The following is a 20334-nucleotide window of genomic DNA, read 5'->3' as shown; positions in this document are numbered from 1 at the left end:
AAAATCATCTTCTGGTCACTCACCTTTGAGTTCTTGCCCCCACTTCTTGCTGACTGCAAGGAGTACGTTCTCTGGACGACCTGCTCGGGTGTGGAGGGGGATTTGTCAGAAGAGTGGTCCGAACCCTTCTCCACCATGTTCTCACCCTCCTGGCTCTGTGGTGTGGGAGAGCGCGAGCGTTTACGCAGGACTGGTGAGCAGGCTGGTGTGCTCTTGTTTGAGTTACTGGCAGTGCTAAAAGAGAATAGACAAAAAAAGAGGGATGAGGAAATCATATTCTTACAAAAAAAATCCATGTTACAGTTCAATCTTGTCTTCAAAATGACAAAGTGCATCACAACACAAAAAAACAACTCCTTGAATGTATTAATGTAAATACCGTGCAAGGTAGGGTCAACAGTGTACAGATCAGTGTGGACAGCAGCACGGCACAGACACTGGTTCCTCATGCTTACATCACTTGAGGCTTAACGACTTGAAGCACCACGTGCTAACCTGGCTAATGACAGTTAAGCTAACACTGGAAATAAACAACAACAACAACAACAATAGCAACTGCAGCAGCGAGGAAAACAAATGTAGTAAGACGCTGTGACTCACGACCTGAGGATTTCTGACTAATGCAGCACTTCAAAAGCAACAAAGAAATCAATATGTTCATTTTTAGAGCCCATCTGCAATTTGCTGAAGAAATGTAATCGAGCCTGGCATCTATTGAGCTGTTTGTTTCCCGTAAAAAATATGAGGCCTTACAATAATTAAGGCTCCATTTCCCTGAACTGTTTCCATGGCTTCAGAAAAGACACTTTGCAGGACATAACAAGGATTAAATGATCAGAGATACAATGCCAGGAGGAGAGCATCAGTCGGCCAATAAAATATGATTCCATTATCTCAAACTGAGGTACGTGCTAACTTTAACATGGGGATGTACATCTCGACCCACAGCTTTCCAGACAACTGTAACGACTGTCGTCCTCAGACAGGCAGTCCCTGTCCTTCCATCGTATGTTGCTATCAGGTAGCCTCTGTGATCCGGCACTAGACGCTCTCTTCTCTGATACACACACACACACACGCACACGCACACGCACACACACACACACACACACACACACACACATTTATGGCTCAGCAAGAAGCCTTCTCCTCACAATGACAGAAGTGAACAAAAGGCCCTGTAAGTGATCTGAGTGGCAGTGCGCCCGGCAGGCACGGTTACTTGACATGGCGTTATGCAAGCCATTACGTCACTGCCAGCCAATGGCCGCTGTTAGTGGCCATGAATTACTGATCTACTGTTACATTTGGGAACTTCGGTGCGGCTTAGTGCAGTGAATCATAAGAGGGCAGCGTTGACAGCCTCTGTCTGACTGTCAGGGTCTGCTCTAGCAGGAGCTGGTTGATTTTAAATGGCAAGGACAACACAGAGCCATCACATCTGTTTAATGCATGGGGATAGATAATACACGCCTGGTGTGTTATGCTGCCTCTGACATCAATTTATATGATTACCAAATGGTCTGCTGTTCAGTGGATGATCATTTTGACTGTACTGTACACTGTGCACTCAGCACTGACTACTGATTAGTGCCCACTAGTCTGATTAGGAGTACATTTGCTGGGGAATCTCTGTTTGAAAGACATTAATTTTTGACATTAATGAAGCAGACATCCACTTTTGCCACAGCTCAGTGTCAGGTGAATGCCAGATGGCTCCTTTGAGGAGAGCTGCAGCTTTCATAGTCTGCCTTTATAACTGTTTTAATCCATTCTATAAGAATCTCTGGTTCATTAGGTGGTGGATGCCATCCATCAGGGTGTGAAGATTACAAATGCTCTCTAGGATGATAGAAAGCAGAGTACATTGGTATTCAGCATGCATCATAATCTCTGTCTGAGCCAGGAGACTGTCTGGGAAGCAGTGCACATGCAAGTTGATGTGGATGGTGTGAAAATATCAATATCCCTTTTAGCACATGTTGGTGTTAACACTTGCACTTGCTAACACAAGCTTCATGTGCTTGGTTTGTGGCAGACTCATGAATCAGGTAAGGGCTTCCCTCATTAGGAAACCATCACACGAGTGAAATAAACACAGGAGAATATTTGCCTTGGCAAAAAAACTCAAACAACCATTGACTAGTAAAGTCGAAGTATCAGCCAATAGCACAGAAGTATTTGTGAAGGAGACATTAATTTTTGTACCATGTTTAACCCTTTAAAATCCTGATCGACTTCAATTTTTTTTTTCCACTTCCCTGTTTTTTTGGTTTGTTTTTCTATTTATTTTACTGCTAATTTTCAGGTTATTTTTTGTACTTTTTACTATTTTTTTAAAAATATTTTCCAGGTAATATCTTCTTAAGATGCTCATTGCCTTCTCCCCATGTTTTTGAAAGAAATCAAGCCAATTTGCCCAGGTTTCAAAGGGTGAACCCACCGATATAGTATGATACTGGCAATGAAAATTACAAACTGCCCCACATGATAGATGCTGCATCGCTGGCAGTGAGTAAGGAAAGAAGATAAGACAGAAAATTTAAAAAATGCACAAATAACAGGATATTTTGTGGTATTTATTATAAAACTAGCTGACATGAGGTAGCAAGTCACCTTTCTGTGTCCGTCATGTCAGGCACTGCCCAGATTCAGCACAAATATCACCTTGGCAGGTGATAGTCGCTCGCCTGCGTTTGCTTATGTGTGACTGTGCCCCTTAAACTGTTTAGAAGAAGTGATAAGCCACCTAGATCCTGTTGATTAATGAATGAACTGTTAACAGATTATGTCCTAAATAACTTTCACATTAATCATTAAATATAGTGTTTGTTGTGTGAACTAGTCCCTTTCCCTCGAAAAAGGTTATCGCTTAAGATTATTTTTTTTAAAGATGTAAGCAGAGGTGGTCTTATTTGAGGTGTTTTCATGGCAACAAATTAGATATAAGCCTAAAACAAAGTTTGAGAAATGTAAAAAAGTTGCAAAAAGAGACACTTTGCACAAATTTCTTCATCTTTGGAAATATCCATACAAAAGAGGTACATGAACTGAGACTATATCAGGATACTCACTTGATCAAGAGTACTACATTTAACTACTGATTTTAAACAGCTAAAGAGGGCAGTATAGTGGGTGTAGTGTAAGATAATTTGGGAGACTTTGAATTTGGCCGTACTGATGTGGGACAAAAGCTGTTCTGGGGGATGTGTCAATAACAATCAAGAAGAACAAGACAATTTTATTGTGAAGGACTACTGTTGTTTGGCTCTAGTTATCCATCTGTCCAGTCCATGCCACAATCAAAGGGTGACCTGCGCGGTTTAAGCTGCTTCTACAAAAATAATAAACACAGTGTAAGGCTTTAATGTGAAAAAAATTCAATAGTGGTCAGATTGTAGCATGATATAAGAGAGGAAATTGTGGCCAAATCCTCTCCATGTCTGGCAAGTGGAAGCCCTCAGGTTCTGTTTGTCTAATATCACTGAACCATTTCTTGCCACAATTCTCCTCGGTCGGAGCAAAACATTAATAAAATGTGTTGTCTCCTCCCAGGATAATTTCATCATATGCTGTGGGTGGCTTACTAATGTGCTGTATATTTGCTTCCGGCTGTTGTGTCTTGTTCAAGGTCGCTGTTCTTGTCCATCTAAAATGAATGAGGTGCTAAAAAGTACAGACTGTAGGGACATTTTGTGTACTTCAAAGTACATTTTTCACAGATTTAACAGGCTCATAATGGGTCCTTATAAGAGATGATATGTGTCTTTTAATCCAGCATAGATGGTCTTTGACTCAAAGAAGTTTCATAATATTTGGATGTAAAAGCACAGTTATTTTGGATAGTTGTGGTTGCATGCCATTTAAATCTCCCTGATGGGGTTTAAAAAAAACCCAGTTGTCACCATTTCAGAGACCCATCCGGTTTCGCCCCACTAAAAACTGCTGGCCTTTATCTCTTATGGGAAGCAAGAGAGGGACTGTGACTATGACTGTCACAGCCATTGGGGTTTCTATCGGATGATCTTTCAGTACTGCGTCCTTCTGTCTCTATACTATTCTCAGACAGACAACACAAGGAGTTGCTCTGCAATGCGAATTATAATAAAAAAGTAATTGTATCACTAAACTTCATTCTTTCTCTAATAAGCTTATACAACCAATTAAAGCTACAGTTGGGTCAAACACTTCTTGTATTACATCAAATTTTGACTTCCAAGAAAGAAAACAATCATTTACAATTGGGGTCAAGCAACAGGTTTTTTTTGATTAATTGATCATGCATGAAAGCATCACCTACAAACCCAATTATACTGCACAAGTCGGTTCAAAGAGCTATTTAAAAACAGCCGCCTCTACCTGTGAACCTGATTGGGAAAGGTGAATACACATGATGTGGTGATAAGGCTCAAAGCTGATTGTCAGTAACTTTTCACACAATGTTGACAATTGGCTTCGTCCACCAGGACAGATACAACGTGACAAGGGGGTCAACATTTCTCAGTACCAGAGTGTCTCAAATCATGGTGAGTGTGCAAATACATGTATCAATAATATCCATCCATCCATCTAATCATCCATAACTGCTTATCCTAGGGTCATGGTTGCATTCATAAAATATCTAAACTGTTTTGGATACCAGTTTTTGAAAATTGCACTTCATCCCAAGGACATTTGAACATGCAGCCCAACAATTATCTGGAGATGATGCAATCATAGATGTAAACATCTGGCAGATAACACAGACATCCTTCACACACTGTGTTCCTAACTCTCAAAAAACTGCATGTTGTCCTGCAAACAATGCATGTGCAGCACACAAACATAAACAAGTAAATACAGAGACAAAGATAGCATCTTTTTAAGATGTACCAGTGAAGCTCTCTTATTGTGAAATTTTAACCTTTTTGGGCATAGGCTTCAAACAAGTCTGTTTGATTTTTGCTGCTCCCAACACTGAATACTGCTACTTTCTTTGTCATTTTGTATATTTGAAATTCTGCAAACAAACAAACAAACAAACCCCATCAAACATCATACCCTGGCTGGGTTAATGATGTCCCAGTCAGCATACACACTTGACACTTCCTCCGTACTCATATACTAGTACTACTCTGCCATATTGGAAATTATGTCTCTACCTCAAGGTATCTCTGAGTTAAAATAAAAGTTGAACGAATGAACAAACAAATAGAAAATGAATGAACAAATGAATGAAAAGGTGCAGTAGTTCACATCTGGGAATTTTTCCAGGACCTCTCAGTTCATTTCTCACTTCCCAGTGGCTGTTAACAATGGGCACGGACCAAAATGCCCCTTGACACATTTGTATAGACTTATTCTGGTCATAAACTTTTTAAAGTTACAGCTGGACGGTACACTAAAATGTGTCTCTGAAATAGGCGATGTAGTCACAGAATCTTGCCTATTTGATAAAGCGCTGCCTAGTTTGACAGTTTGACCTGAGTTTTGTGAGCATGGTGCATCAGTGGTTTCTCTACAGGTCTGTAATGTTGATCTTTCTTTACTATTGTCCTTCAAATTGTTAATAACTGTGAAGCTCTTTTAGGTTTGCCTGAGTAGCAACATATTATGAATAAGAGGTATGTTTGGGTAACAAAGCCACAACTTAAGAAATAAAAGATTTAAAAAATTAAACAGAGAGGATCATCTCTCATACTTCTCGCAGAAAGAGATGCAGTTATAGGCTTTCCCCGGTACAGGAACCCCCACTTGCTGTTGTTAGCAGATGAGGAATTCACGGATCACCTCGACTCTCCAGATACACCGCAATAAACAATGGGAACACGGATCCATCATCAGCATATGAATGACTAAGCCCGATATCAGTCATTCACACAACAGTTTGCTCTTTGAACCAGCGTGGTGGTGTGGATAGAGCGAACATGCTGCTGACGCTCGCCTGCAGAGGAGCAGACAAAAGCATCTATCACAGATGCTTTGTTAGTAACAGCTTCATGAAACAGAACACTACGAGTTCGACATAAAATACCTGCTGGGGCATTATCTCTGGACTTTGATGCTCAGAAGAATCACATGAAAAAGTACAATGAGTTCCTCAGCTACAGAGTAACTGACCCAACGGTTCACAGATATATGTCTTCAAACCTATGGCATGTTTGATCCCATAAAGGAAAACCTGCCCTGGGTTGTAACGATAAATAATAACATTCTCTTCTATCTAAATTCACTAATTAAAATCAGATATATAAATGAAACAGAGCTTGCGTCAGTGGAAAGTGTGCTTTACTTATCAAAACTGTTGTTTTCTGAACCGCTCACGAGTTATTGAGTTGCATTGACCAGGTGATCCGAACACTGCGGCTTACACTTAGTTTCAGTGATACACTGTAGACAGGGAGAGCTGACAAACATTTTAACAATTAAAAAGCCATATCTCTCAGAGCACCGCCCACACACCTATGAGGCTCAAACAAAGCTCAGCTTAGAATATCACTATAGCAACAGGGAACAGAGAGAGTGGTTTAAATATTCAGAGAGTGACTATATATACCTCACCAGCTCTGCTGTTAGAGATGCTGTCTGAGCGGGAAACACAGCGGGGAGGCCCAGTGACAGACCATCAGGACATTTTTGCACATTTAATGATTGATTTCTGAACATCTTGATACAGCATAATCATCATTCAAATTGGTGGGTATTAATATGTTAATAATAACACATTTTTCTGTAGTTGTGAGCAATAGTAAATTCTTTTGTTACATTATAGGCTACAAGCAAAGTAATTTGCTTGACTGAATTAAAGATGAACTAAACCCCCAGAACACTTACTTCTGCTGAAAAGCAATATATATGGATATTTAGTAGTATTGTTGTTTGATTTAAGTCCAACTTTTGACATTTGATTGCAAAGAATAAAAAAATCTAAACATTGTGTTAGGAATATGCATATACATGCCCTCTAAAGGTTGAAACCTGACTATTGCAATTAAATTTTGCTACTGGCTGATCCTGGTAGCATGAGCCCGCTTTCATCACCAGCCGAGGCCAAATTAAATAATGTTTCTCCAAAAAAAAGAGGGTGTAAAAACTAATTCTTTGAAAAAAAAACCACCCCAAAAACATCGATTTATATTTAAGAAAACTTGATATTGGATCAATGCTATATGGTATATTTTTAAAATCTACACTTACAGAAATCATTAAATGTATTTTGCTACATAGTGTTGTAATTTAGTAGGGGTGGCAAGTGTGTCCCACAAAATTAGAATCTATGTGTGTCTCTGAATTCAGATGTTTCTGCGGGTTCATGAACGCATTGCAGGCAGTGTTTCCTCAGCAGCAGTTTGAGGAGTTTGAGTCGCAGGGTGGATAATTTATCTGTCAATACGGTCAATGCTGATCATATCAATGGATAAGAGGAGCATTTGTTGCAGAAGCAGATTTCTGTTTTACTCTCACTCCTCCTGGCATTCTGCTTCTCCGTCTGTGCCAGGAGTATGCTCTGCCCTGCGACAGTGTTGTGCAATCAATGACAAAAGGTAAATATAAGAAATACTCCCCTAGTGTTCAACAAAAAAAAAGAATTAAATAAATAAATAAATGAATATGTGGAGGCATTGTTTTAATTGTGGTGGCCCGCCGTAAATGTGAAACCTGTGTGGGAACCTGTGTAGGAATCACCAGAGGCCCCATAATACTATTTTATCACAATACTTACGTCATGATACAATATTATTGCACTTTTAAATGTTTTGAAATATGCCGAGTATTGCGATAACATGCATTATGATATATTGTAATTCAGGTATAAATTCTCGCCCTAATGGAGAAATTTGTCAACATTGTTTTATCTCATGAGATAAAGTTTTAAAGATCAGGTTTCGCTCTTCATCAGTTTTTATTGCAGCAAAATGTATGGATTGAAAAAAAAAAAAAGATTTCATCATTCTAATGGGCTACAAAATTTGTATTTGCAATGTTAATAATTTTTATGATTAAAAAAAAGATACTTGGCATCCATGTACTCATACAATATTGCCACAGAATTTTGTGATACTATGCTGTATCGATTTTTCCCCCCACCCTATAATTTAGTGCAATAAAAAAATATCATGGTCCATAATGCATTTACAGACACTAAATCAGCAAATGTACTGCATCTAGCATTGTAAACATTTCACTTGATTATTAAATGAGTAAAATCTAACACTTTATATTGTAGAGCATGTTCATTTGCAAACTGTGCAAGAGGCATTGGTCCCAGAGGCTTGAACACAGACCTCATGTGGATTACAGCGCGCTACACAGGCAGACAGATAACTGACAGACTTTAAGGTGTTGATCAGACAGGGCCCCCGACATGTCGCTCAAAGTAGGTCAAGTTCTTACGCATAGAGAGGAAGGAAAAAAATAAAAGAGAAATGAGCATGCTGCTTGTGTCACTTTGTTACAGTCTTTTCTTTAAATAAGCTCTAAAGCTCTAAATCCAACCGGCTCAAGCTGTCCGATCGTTCAGCTTCACAATAGAACAGAGTTCCGGGCCTTTCTGAGGGCCCCGCTTGTTTTCACAGTTTTGCTGACCCTGGAAAATACCCATCTGGCAGTGACCCTTCAGCTCCGCTTGATTTGAAAAGACCATGAGGAACACCATGCTCGCCAGCCACCACTGCACATGCACACACAGGAATGCAAACACCGTACACAGAGGCATGCATGTGGACATGGAGCACATACACTCACACAATGCAGAAATACACTTAGAAACATCACACACCTGATCTACCAAATACTACATCCACATTTAAACATACTCAAGAACTGCATGTATTATATAATCAAAGTCATCCTACCCCACCCATCCACTCCGACACTAAACACAAACACACTCTAGTCAATGCATCACAGAGCCCGCCATACCCCTGCTGAAAGACACAGTCCCTCAACACCTCGCCGTAGCAGCCCTCAAGGCAGCGGCAGCCCTCGTTGGCTACCGTCACACACTCAAACACCACCATGTCCTCGTAGGCAGCCCCAAGTAATGAGCTGTTCATCCAGCGGATCATCTCAAGGACCGCGCACTGCACTTTCCTTTCTCTCTCAGCGGAAGAGAAGAAAGGTAGCTGGACAGAGAAATGGGGAGAGAGAGCGAGAGAAAAGATGGGAGAGGCAGGCAGGGAGATTTTCTTTAGCAGGCTTAGGGCCACTGATCTTCCTCGGCCAGCTCTGATCTCCTAATAACCAGCTTACATCCCCCTTAACACCACCTGCCAAAGAAGAGGCATTGGTGGTCTGAGGTGCAGCTGCGTCCTCCCTGGACTCTCCCTCTAAATGTTGACATCTCACCAAACACAATCATTATGCATGTTGTTGTGCCTGAATGCAGTCAGGTAGGCAGGCTGTTGTTTCAGCACTAACCTGGTCGTAGCCATGTAGAGAGCCGCTCCGCAGCGATCAGCCCTTTTCAAATGGCTTCATTCACGCAGCAGGAGCCGTGGATGAGACATGAGAGGAAGGAGAGGAAGGGGGGGAAGGAGAGAAGAGAGGGGGATGAGGGATAAAGGGGAGGAGGGCGGATGAGTTGTGTAGCATGCCAGGAGGATGGGAGGAAAGAGGAGGAGGAGGAAGCGGACGCAGCCGAGGGAGATAAAAAGAGCGTGTTTTCCCGGCAGACGGAGGGAAACCACTGAAGCTGGAGAGGTGTCTTCTCTTTCTATTCTTCACTCTCTCCTCTTTTGTTCAATTGAGGCTGATAAGCTCTCGTTCTTTCTAGCAACCTGCACTTTCCATTCCTCCTTTTTTTGTTCCTCCGCTCTCATAGCCGTTGGATCATCCACCTGATTACTGCGTTAGCTTGTATCCAAGCAAGACTCCTCTCTCGCGATTTTTGCTCCTCGTTCTCAGAATTTCACGGTTGCAGACTGACAATAGATGAGAAGAGATTGAGGGAGAGTGTGCAAGTGGATAGAGACAGAGAGAGAGCGAGAGAGAGAGGGGTGTGTTAGAGACAGAGCAAATGAGGAAAGAGATGGCTTTCACTTTGCATTCCACCTCGACTTGGTGCTGGTGCACTGAGCCTGCTGCTTCCTCAATTATTCATGTGCTTCATGAATGGACGGCTGACATCACCAGCTTTCAGGTCACTTTACATGCGAAGCTCCCTCTAAATCTCACAATAAGCCAGACCAGGGTTTGTGGTAAACACAGTTAATGGTTTCACACAGACACACACACACGCACACACACACTCTCACATAAATAAACTTCCTCTGAAAGCTAGAAATTAACTAGCAGTCCAAAACCAGCAACAGTAAATGCAAAGAACAATCCTCTAAGGTTTGCAAAATAAAAAAAACAAGCTAAAGAAATATAATTTAGAACATAATGTATCTCAGGCACAAGTCAAAACAATATCAAAAAAGTAGAAGTATTGCTTAACTTTTGGCCATTTTCCAACAAATAATTACAACAAAAGCCCCATTACAAAACCAATATTAACTAAAATTATTCTTTGAGCTCACTGTCTCTTGAGGTCACTTCTTTCTAATTGTGTGGCATTGTCCATTAAGTAAATATAAATGAAAGAAAAGATGAAATATTATCTGTTGTGCATCATTAGCTTCTATTTAAAACTGTACAGGTTTCAGAGCCCCAGGGCAATGAAACTCGTTTTAATGCTTCGCCAAGTGCAACTTTGGCCATTAGTCATTCCTGCCGCAGTGTAAAGTGCTTACTGCAGTGGATTTCACTGATAATTATTTTGTATTTGAGGGAACAACTTTTGCAATAACCACATGTGCTCCTAAATACCAGAGACGCAGACTAGTCACATGAGTTGGACTCAAGTCAAGCTTAAGTCACAAATTTAATGGCTTTCCAAACACGTGCCACAAATCAATTTATTTATCCTTATTTCCCAAATCAACTGTCATTAACATTATTCAGTCCCAGCAAGTCAACACTAAATTTCCCAGATCGACTTCGATTCAACCAATCTGACAACATCTAATCAAGCTGCAGGAGAGAACCACGAAGAACTAATGTTATGCTACTTAGTGGCATTTGGAAAAAATGTCACCAAATATTATTTTGTCTCTGTACAAAAATAAAAATAAAACATATATATTGCAGTATGCAAAATGTGCGGATCAAAAATTGTAGATGGAGACACAACAACTTCCACAAACTCATTTAACTAGTAAGTTCAAATTTTACATAGCATTTAAAGCATTTATGAATTTTGTAAATCTACATATTATTACTCTGATGTGAAAATGTCATTAAATTTGGTGAAGAGAGCATCATCACTTGTTTAGGACTCTAAACTCAAAGTTTAGGCCTTGGGACTTAAGTTCAAAGACTAGAGAGTTCCTTGAGACTTTAAAAACATGACTAAGTCCTACCTCTGTTATATACATATGGGAAAGGTGATGTAAATTTCAGAGGAACCTACTAAAAAGTTTTACATTTTATGACACTTTCAAGACACTCACATAATTTACTGTTTTTTATGTGTATATGTTTAACCTGAGTGAATTATCAAAACCTGGTATTTTATTTTGTGGCAGTTCTAGTCGTAACAGATTTGGCCTTCTGACATGTCACGGCACTAAAAGCACAGACGCACATTATAAAATGTTTAAGGGATCAATTCCATTTAGCTGTTTCAGGAGCCTGGCATTGAGTTTACCAGCTCACTGTCACACAAGTCCAAATGTAGTAAAAAAGTTTAACAAATGTCCAGAAAAACTGTCATAGAAAATGCCACACCATGCCGTACAAATTTGCATTCATCTGATGAAGGTTACAGTCTCCTCATCGCTGCACGCAGATCTGATGTTTTCTACTTTTCATCTCTCCAGTGGAAGCTTGAGTGACACATTATAGTCACATCATGCGCATCATGATTTTTAAATATTTATGTCTTTTTTCATTGCACTTTGCTGCACATTGTTTTTATCAATACATCAACTTTTCTTCCTCAGCTAAGCATAAATTAGTAATTTTTGACTTTTTCTCCAACTCTTTATTATAAGAGTATAATCACGCCCATGTTTCCAACTATAACGAGGCAAAATGTCTGCTGTCACTTATATAAATTAAAACATTAAGGAAATTGTCTATCATTTGGAACATCATATTGAACAGTCTGTGGGTGTATTGTTAATCCTTCATTTAGTATTTAGTATCTTGGTTAACCCTTTGAAACCTGGATCAACATCACTTGTCTTGTGCTGCTTTTAGACACCTTTCACAAGTATTTAAAACCTTTGAACTTTGAGCAAATAGGTTTGATTTCTTTCAAAAATATATGAAAAAAGCAATGAGTGCTTTGGTAATAAATGTTTCACAAATAGCAAGAAAATATAGACAATTATTTTTAAAAAGCTTGGGGAAAAGTCTAAGTAAAAGAGGAAAGCTAGGGGAAAATGTATAGGGAAAAAATATATTTATAATTATGACAATTACATTTTTAAAATTTTGTACAAAAACCTTTTGCAGTTGATTTTTTACTAACTTTTTTATTACAAAATTTCAGGTAATATTTTTGCACTTATTACGAATTTCTTGCTAATTTTTTGGGTCATTTCTTCTTTCGTTGGTCGATGCCTTCTTCCCTTGTTTTTGAAAGAAATGATGCCCATTTGCTAAGGTTTCAAGGGGTTAACTGAGTGATAAAATGCTTTTTGGGAATGAGGCCTAGGTTAAAAAAAATGTCACCCATACCCTGAAAGTTTTAGAGTTATGGTTATGGTAGTTATGGATTATACATTTACCACAGTGTTGAACTAACTGGTGTTTCCATATGCAATCAAGAAACACAATTCTTATCAGTGCTATTATATATCAGTACTATTACTTGTTAAAATCAAATCATCAGACAAACAGTTTTACTGAAAAGTAAGCTGATTTTAAGTCGATCCATTCACACATACATAAAGATGCCCACAGTCAGCAATCACCTCTGTATTGCTATAAAGAAGCAAACGGAGCCCTGAGCTGAGCTGCTGGAAAGACTTGACCCCGGGGCTGCAGCAATGCTGGCTGCCTCTGTGGGAGCGCTGAGCGGAGCTGTGCTGTGGAACAAAGGGAGCTGGTCCACTGAGCCGAACCACTGTGTGCCCAGATAAGCCCGCCCAGCCTCACACCAACAACTGACCTACTTAGGGGACCTCTGTTCTCTTTGTTGTTGCACCCAGCGGACACGCAGATGGTCAAATTGACCGCACACTCAGAGATATGGTTTGTAATGAACACCCACGGGCATTTAGTTGCTGATTCATTCTTATTATTCACTGATGACTGACAGACTTGACAGGCTTGAGTAGTTTCAATTTCATATTTTATCAATTCATTATTAAATGTGAGCAGAACACACCCCGAATGTTTAAGACTCTGGCAAATTTCTTCATCTTTTTGAGAGGAAGGCGTGCTGTTTACTGAGTTGTCATGGTGACATCAAATGTGGCGACGCCTGGCTAGGTTGGAAATGTCTGTCAGCCTGACTGTGTCTCGGCCGTGCAGTTGCCATGGCAGCCCGTCAAGCCATTCATGTGCACCGCCACTTGAAGTGTTCCCAATTGGAGGCAAAAAGAGAGAGCTGTGGGAGGGTGTGTGTGTGTGTGTTTGTGTGTTTGGAAGGGATGTTGCTGCTGCTGCTGCATAAAGCACTGACACACACAATTAGTTATCTACAAAGCCCGGGAGTTTAAGTGCACTTTGCTGTGGACATGTTTGGAGTAAGAGGAGTGACCAGTGCGTCACTGACAGCTGATATCTCTATTTTGACTCAAAGTTAGAAGATTGACAGAATTAATCAGGACACGCCAATCTCTGTGTTGATTTCTGTGTGTCAGTAAAGTACAAAAATAAGCAAGTACAATGTGAAACCACTGTATGTCAGCACCTTTGCTAAAACTATTTAAATCAAATCACATGAGCTAACTATAACATTTAGTCCCAGGCTTCATTAAACTGCCTAATTACCCTCAATGTGTGGCAACCAAAGCCTGTAACAGTTTTTGGGTTTCTATGACCTGCTGTACCTCTGAGTCCAAGAACCTGTTTTAAAAGCAGCTATAATTAAACACACTGATTTAAATTCAAGAGCACTACCCGGCCTGATGAGGTAATTCAAGGACTCAGTGGAGATGTCAGAGAGGGGCAGGAGGGGACAGGAAACTGGCAACCGGATTAAGCCCCTGTGGGACACATTGTCCCAGTGGCATGGGACACAGCCACTGCCATCTGTAGGGGATATATAGGCGGAAGGAAACAGGCTAGGCGACAAAGAGCAGTAGGCAGAGAGAGGTCAGACCTTGAGAGAAAGAGAGTGCGAGTATGAGATCCTAGTGTTGGGATAGAAACATTTAATACTTGTCGCATTAAGAAAGCGTGGCACGCTGCTTCCACACAGGCAAAAATGTCTGAAGGAATGGCTATAAAAAAAGGGGGAATGACTGGTGTTATATTGCAAATGCTAGGCTGTGGTTAATTATATCCTCAGAATCAGAGCTGCATTGATTCATTCATTGATTACTCAAACTGTAAATTCATCTTCAAGTATTCTGATAATCAATTAACCTTTTGTAAACTGAGCAAAGTGGCTTGATTTCTCTCAAAAACTTTGAAAATAAGCAAAAAAAAAGTGCCTCAAGTAGGTGCTATAAAAATATGTTTCTCTTTTTTTCTGTATAATAACTTTACTGAAGGAATGGGAGGGAAGGAAAACCTGAAATTTGTTTGTTTAAGTTGCAAAAAAGACCTAATTTTTCTTTTAAAGTGTAATGTAGGCTCAATTTTTAAGGTAGTGTATGTTATGAAGAATGAACTTCATAATTCTCAAAATTCTAAAAACTTTCAATACTTACTTAATACTTATAACAAAATTACTTTTGAAACTTACTTAAGTAATATTCTTATAGGTGACTTTTATACAAGTATAACTTTCACTCACCACTGCCAAGCAGTTATTTGTCAATACTCAAACAAGTTTAAAAAAAAAGAAAACATGTAACTCGATAAACAAAAAGGGAAAATCTAAATCCTGTGTCATTGAATGTTTTGATATCACTTTTCACATTTAGCTGTTAGCACAGAACGCAGGTTTAATGAAACATAGTGGGCCTAAAGCTATGTAGATAAGGTAAAATATGGATTCCTTTTTTGTTAGATTATTTTAGGCATTTTCTGTTTTAGTTAGACAGTGACAGAGAGCCAGGAAAGGCAAGGGAGACAGAGAGGATGAAATGCAGAAAAGGGCCTGAGCCGGACTCGAACCACTGTGGTAAACACTCCACCTTAATGGTACACACTTTACCCAGTAAGCTACCACCAGATAGCAATTAAATACAGACAACTACCAGATGTCATGAAAACAATTACCAGTAAGTGACACAGAAATGTGTGAATGTTTACTGTACTTTAATGGGCTGGTAAACAGGAAGCTACTTTGATGGTTTATGATGTTAGGGGGTCAAGACATAGAGTGGAGAGGATCAGTTTCTTTTTGTGCTTAATGGAAATTGTCCTTTTTTTTGGGCAGGCCTCATTTGAGAAACAAGTGTATGGAACGCCAGCGTGAAGCCTTTTCATCAGACATCCATTAGGGAGAGGTACACACGACTGTCTGTCCCTGAATGCAGCTTCCAGTCCATTAATGATGAGGCTAACAGAGGCGGAGAGAAACAGGAATGTTTCCTCCCACAGCACAGCCAACACGTCCTCAATTCAACTCGTCAAATACTGCGGGGATGTCAGTGGTAAATGGTCCTGCACTTGTATAGCGCTTTTCTAATCGTTTTTTGACCACTCAAAGCACTTTAACACGACGAGTCGTTATCACCCATCACGCACACATTCATAAACTGGTGGCCGAGGTTACCTGCTACTCTATTTAACCCTTTGAAACCTGGATCGACATCAGTTTTCTTATGCTGTGTTCAGACACTTTTCACAAGCATTTAAACCTATGCAACCTGAGAAAATCTGATTTCTTCAAAAGCATGGAGAAAAGGGCAATTAGCAACTTGGTATGAAATGTCTGGTAAATGACCTGAAAATTAGCTGTAAAGAGAAAGAGAAAACTTTAGGGAAAAAAAAACATCAAGTAAACTAAATTTAGAATTATTTGAATCATATATTTAAACTTAGGTTATAGAAAAAAAATTATACAAATTTAACAATTTTTACAGGTCATTTCCTGTTTAGTTCTTTTATTTATTTTTTTAAAAACTATAATTTCAGTTAAGTTTCTTGTACCTTTTCACTAATTTCTTGTCAACATTTGGGTCATTTTTTGCTCTTTGCCTTTTTGAAATAAATTTAGTCACAGATGCCTCACTTTCAGGTCTAAATATGATATTTAAGGTACCCTCCTGCACCTGTTGCTGACATTTCCAGACAACACGACGAAGGTTTATAAAGTTACTGGTTCCTACCAGTCTAAATTTTTACAGTTGTTATTAATGCAAATACAGCCATTGAAAATCTATTCAGTATATTTTCCAAAAACTCAGGCAGTAAGAACCTTCCTCAAGAAAATCCCCAAGAGAAACTTATTATGAAAAGGTAAACAAAAAAGTTGAATAAAAATAAATGGGAGATCCTGAAATGATCAAAAACCTGGGATACAGAATGATCTTATGCTATCCATAAAGTAATATTTTCTTATTTTGTCTCTTGTTGTATTAGAGGTTTTTTTGACTTGTGGTGAGGTAGAAAGTATTTGTTACAGTGTTTTAGTGATATAGATATGTGAACTGTCTGTATGTTTGTGTGTATGTATAAATGTTTGTGTAAATAAATAATAGAAAACAATACTAGCAGTCTTCCTTGTTAACATGAACACATAATACCAATTTAGAAACACTTCCTTTACAGATAAATTTCATGCAAGCATCTGAATTTTCCTAAAAGGGACAAAAAATCAATGCTTCATCAATCATATCTCCTTAAAGAAAAAGAAAAGAAAAAAGAAAGAAAGAAAAAATAGTTGGTCATACTGGGAGAAGGCTGAAGAGTGTGGCAGGGAACAATACAGACTATAATCAGTGATGACAAATGGCTTGTGGGAAGGATGCAGTATAAAAAAAAGGGGGGGACAGGGAACGGGAGAAAGAAGGAGAGAGAGAGTTAATAAGCTGTGGCCAGGAGGGAAACAATTCTGCGGCTTCTCTTCACTGCAGAGCCCCTACTGTGAACTTGGAAGTCCATTGTGGCCCAGTCTGATGCTGCAGTGTTTTATCTATGAGGCTGCAGTTGCTTCCAAGCCTCTCTGTCCGTCCCTAACAAATTCTTGGCTGTGGACATTTCTAGATTTTGTTTTCAAAGCGAGTAGATATAGTTTTGCTAACGGGAGGGGGCTTAATCATCACCTCTGATGACCAGGTAGCTCATCGACCAGCAGTTCCCCTACAGTTAATGCAGAAGCTCTTCTCCATCTCCCTCTCTGATACTTTTACATATTGAGATTAATTTTCTTGGTGCAGAGGCCTGGGTGCTGCAATTTTCAAGTCAGTCTAAAATAGCCCAGAGAGACATTGGCAGCTCGGTATTGGATAGCACGCGCCTGGGGGTTTGGTTTGCATGTGGGGATCTGAAGTAGCCATGCATATGTTGGTGGATGCTGCAAGTTTTCAAAAGTCTTTGAAGTGCTGTTGGTCTGCATGACAACATGTATGATCAAAAATCTGCAGTCTCAAAGGGATTTAAAGTAGGGCTGTCTCGAATACCATTTTCTGGGCTAATATTTGAAGCTTCTGTAGGCGTGGGGGGTAGTGGTAAGCGGTGGCAGACTTTTTTTTTAGAGAGAGAGAGTGACGCCGTGCATCCGCACCTGAACCCCAACAGTTTCAGCGTCAGGTGAGAGCGAGAGAAACCTTGCACCACACAGCTTCACCATTAGGTGAGGAAGAACCTGAGACCCCAACCTCTGACAGTTTCAGCGTCAGGTGAGAGAGAGACACCAGGTCAAATTATTATAGATTTACAAACAACTCATAATAACTTAACAAAGCCCTGTGAAACAGAAGCAGAGCATACTAACTAAAACAAATCTAATATTTAAGATGTATTCATTAATTTATTCTCACAAACATTGAAATGACATTCGGCCTCTCCAAAAAACAAACAAACAAAACAAAACAAAAAAAAAGTATCTAAATCCCTAAATTGAAAAACAAACAGCTACCCAATTAACAAATATTCAAATAGCCAAATATTCAGGTCAAGCCCTAACGTAAAGGCAGATATTAAGGATTTCTCCTCAGTGTTTTACCTCTATTTTCCACTGCTCTGCGACTGTGACAGGAAGCAGGGAAAACACTGCAGTCACATGGTCTGATTGGCAGCGATCAATAAGATAAAGGAGCTGAACAACTGAACAAACCAGTTTGGGTTAAAGACATGGCATTTATGTTTGCAAGTCCACATTCAGAGTCTGTCCAACTGTCCTGCAGCAACAACAGGCTTGTCCACGGTGCCACGTGCAGAGAGTAAGCCTCAACTCGAGCCTGCTGTCAGTGCCTTGCTGTTGCTACAGCTGCTGCTGTTGGCTGTGTGTGCACATCTGTGTCCTAGTGCATGTGTGTGTGTTTGTTTGTGTGCAGATTTAAGTCACATTAAATGTCGTATCAAGAGCACACATCCCCACACTGGGGCCACTGCCAAATCCTGAGCAATCTCACACTCGCACGCATCTACGCACACACATGGTCTCTCTCTCTCTCTCTTCGTCTTATCTCTGTCTTGTCTTCTGACAACTAAGTAATACTGCAAAATTATCCCCCCACCATGCCTCTCAATCACAGCATGCACTGTGACAAACATACACCCAACAGGGAAGCCTGGTTTCCAGTCGGAAAACTCTTTGACACTTGCTTCTCCTGACATCACCTGACAGTACATCCCATGAGATTTTCTTATTACTTTGACCAATATTTTTGTTTGCATCACATCACAGTCATAATCTCAACTATTCTCTCTTTGATTTTTCTACATGTAAAGATACTTTTGCAATCTTAAATTCAATCTTATTATGTGAATTGTTTATTTCTGGACTTTTCTCTCCCCTATTTCTCAGCAGCCAAAAAAATAGAAAGAACAAACACATCTGCACTATAAAAATGTTGCGAGAGACTTGAAGAATCATTATCCAGTTCAATCTAGTGCCTGGAGAGCGATAAACCAGTTAGCGCAGATTAATCGCTGCATCCAGTGCAGATAAATACACTGCTATATCTACTTGGTTTATAACACGCAGGACAACAAATGCGCTGATTGAGGTATTGACTGATGGAATGACCTCGAGGTCACACCATTTGCCTACGTAGCAGATTGTGCCTGGGAGAACAGAAGGCAGCTATAACAGACACTTATAACAAGAGTGGGATTTCAGCTGGGTTCTCTCACTAATGAATCTACAAGGGGAACTGATACTGCATCATTATCACTTGTTCCATGATTGATTTTTTTCCCCTTCAAGGTGAAAAGCTGAAAAGAAGCTTTTGGATTGGAGTTATGTTCAAAAATCCCTTTTGCAAATTCTTGATTAAAAGGTAAAAACATGGATGGAGATGCACCCTATTGGATATGACACAACTGCAAACATATGTGCCGTTACATAACAAGTAACGTGCAGAGTATACCCACTCAGCTAGCCAGACAGGTCATCTCCATGTAAGTATATATGGGATGCTAACAGATGGCTGTTCAGTGGTAAAGTAACCTGTGTTTGGTCCTGCAAACAGAGTAGTTGAGTCTGTGCCTTTGAATGATAAAGAGGCACTGGACTTCTAAGACAGACACACACATACAAACACAAACACAAAACAGGAAGACACACTGGCTAATACACACACACACACACACACACACACACACACACACACACACACACACACAATATGCGCTCAATCTGATTAATCTTATGAAGCCCTGAGAGGGAATGTTCAAAGCTACAGTCCACAGCCTAAAGAAAAAAATGACTGGAGGATCAAGTGATACATTTGACAGGTATAAAAAATAAGTGGAGAGCAGGGATGTTCACGAGAGGACGACAGACAAATATAGAGAGAATGAAAGAGAGACAGAGACGTCAGGGAAAAGAAGAGGTCCTCATGAAAGTGAGAAGGAAGGAAGCAGGACGCACGTTGCCGAAACTGCTCCCCCTCTGTTTTTTTTCTCCTCCTGCAGTGCTCTGTAATTCGTCTCTAAAAATATCAGGCAAGAAGAGGAGGAGGAGCATAAACAAACACAAGGGGAGGAGAGGAGGGATGGTGGAAAAGTGCACACACACTGTGGCAAAAAAACAGGTGAAAAAAGAAACTGAGAGTGGGGACCACCCGGATGTGG

The 20334-nt window shown here is 39.9% G+C and overlaps 1 protein-coding gene across 6 annotated transcripts in view; it reads right to left on the bottom strand.

Moving 5' to 3' along the window:
• LOC121943473 (protein Aster-B-like) overlaps positions 1-20334 on the bottom strand; it is a 96429-nt gene that overhangs the window by 27467 nt on the left and 48628 nt on the right. For all 6 annotated transcript variants that reach the window (XM_042486995.1, XM_042486992.1, XM_042486990.1 and 3 more), the window contains one exon: positions 24-234. In XM_042486995.1, the coding sequence (XP_042342929.1) occupies positions 24-137 (114 nt within the window). In that variant the 5' untranslated portion in view covers positions 138-234. The remainder of the gene's footprint in view (positions 1-23; positions 235-20334) is intronic.

This window comes from Plectropomus leopardus, chromosome 5 (genome assembly GCF_008729295.1).
Source record: "Plectropomus leopardus isolate mb chromosome 5, YSFRI_Pleo_2.0, whole genome shotgun sequence".
Taxonomy (NCBI): Eukaryota; Metazoa; Chordata; class Actinopteri; order Perciformes; family Serranidae; genus Plectropomus; species Plectropomus leopardus.
The sequence above is the reverse complement of the archived record's forward strand: the minus strand, read 5'-3'. Positions and strand labels throughout refer to the sequence as shown.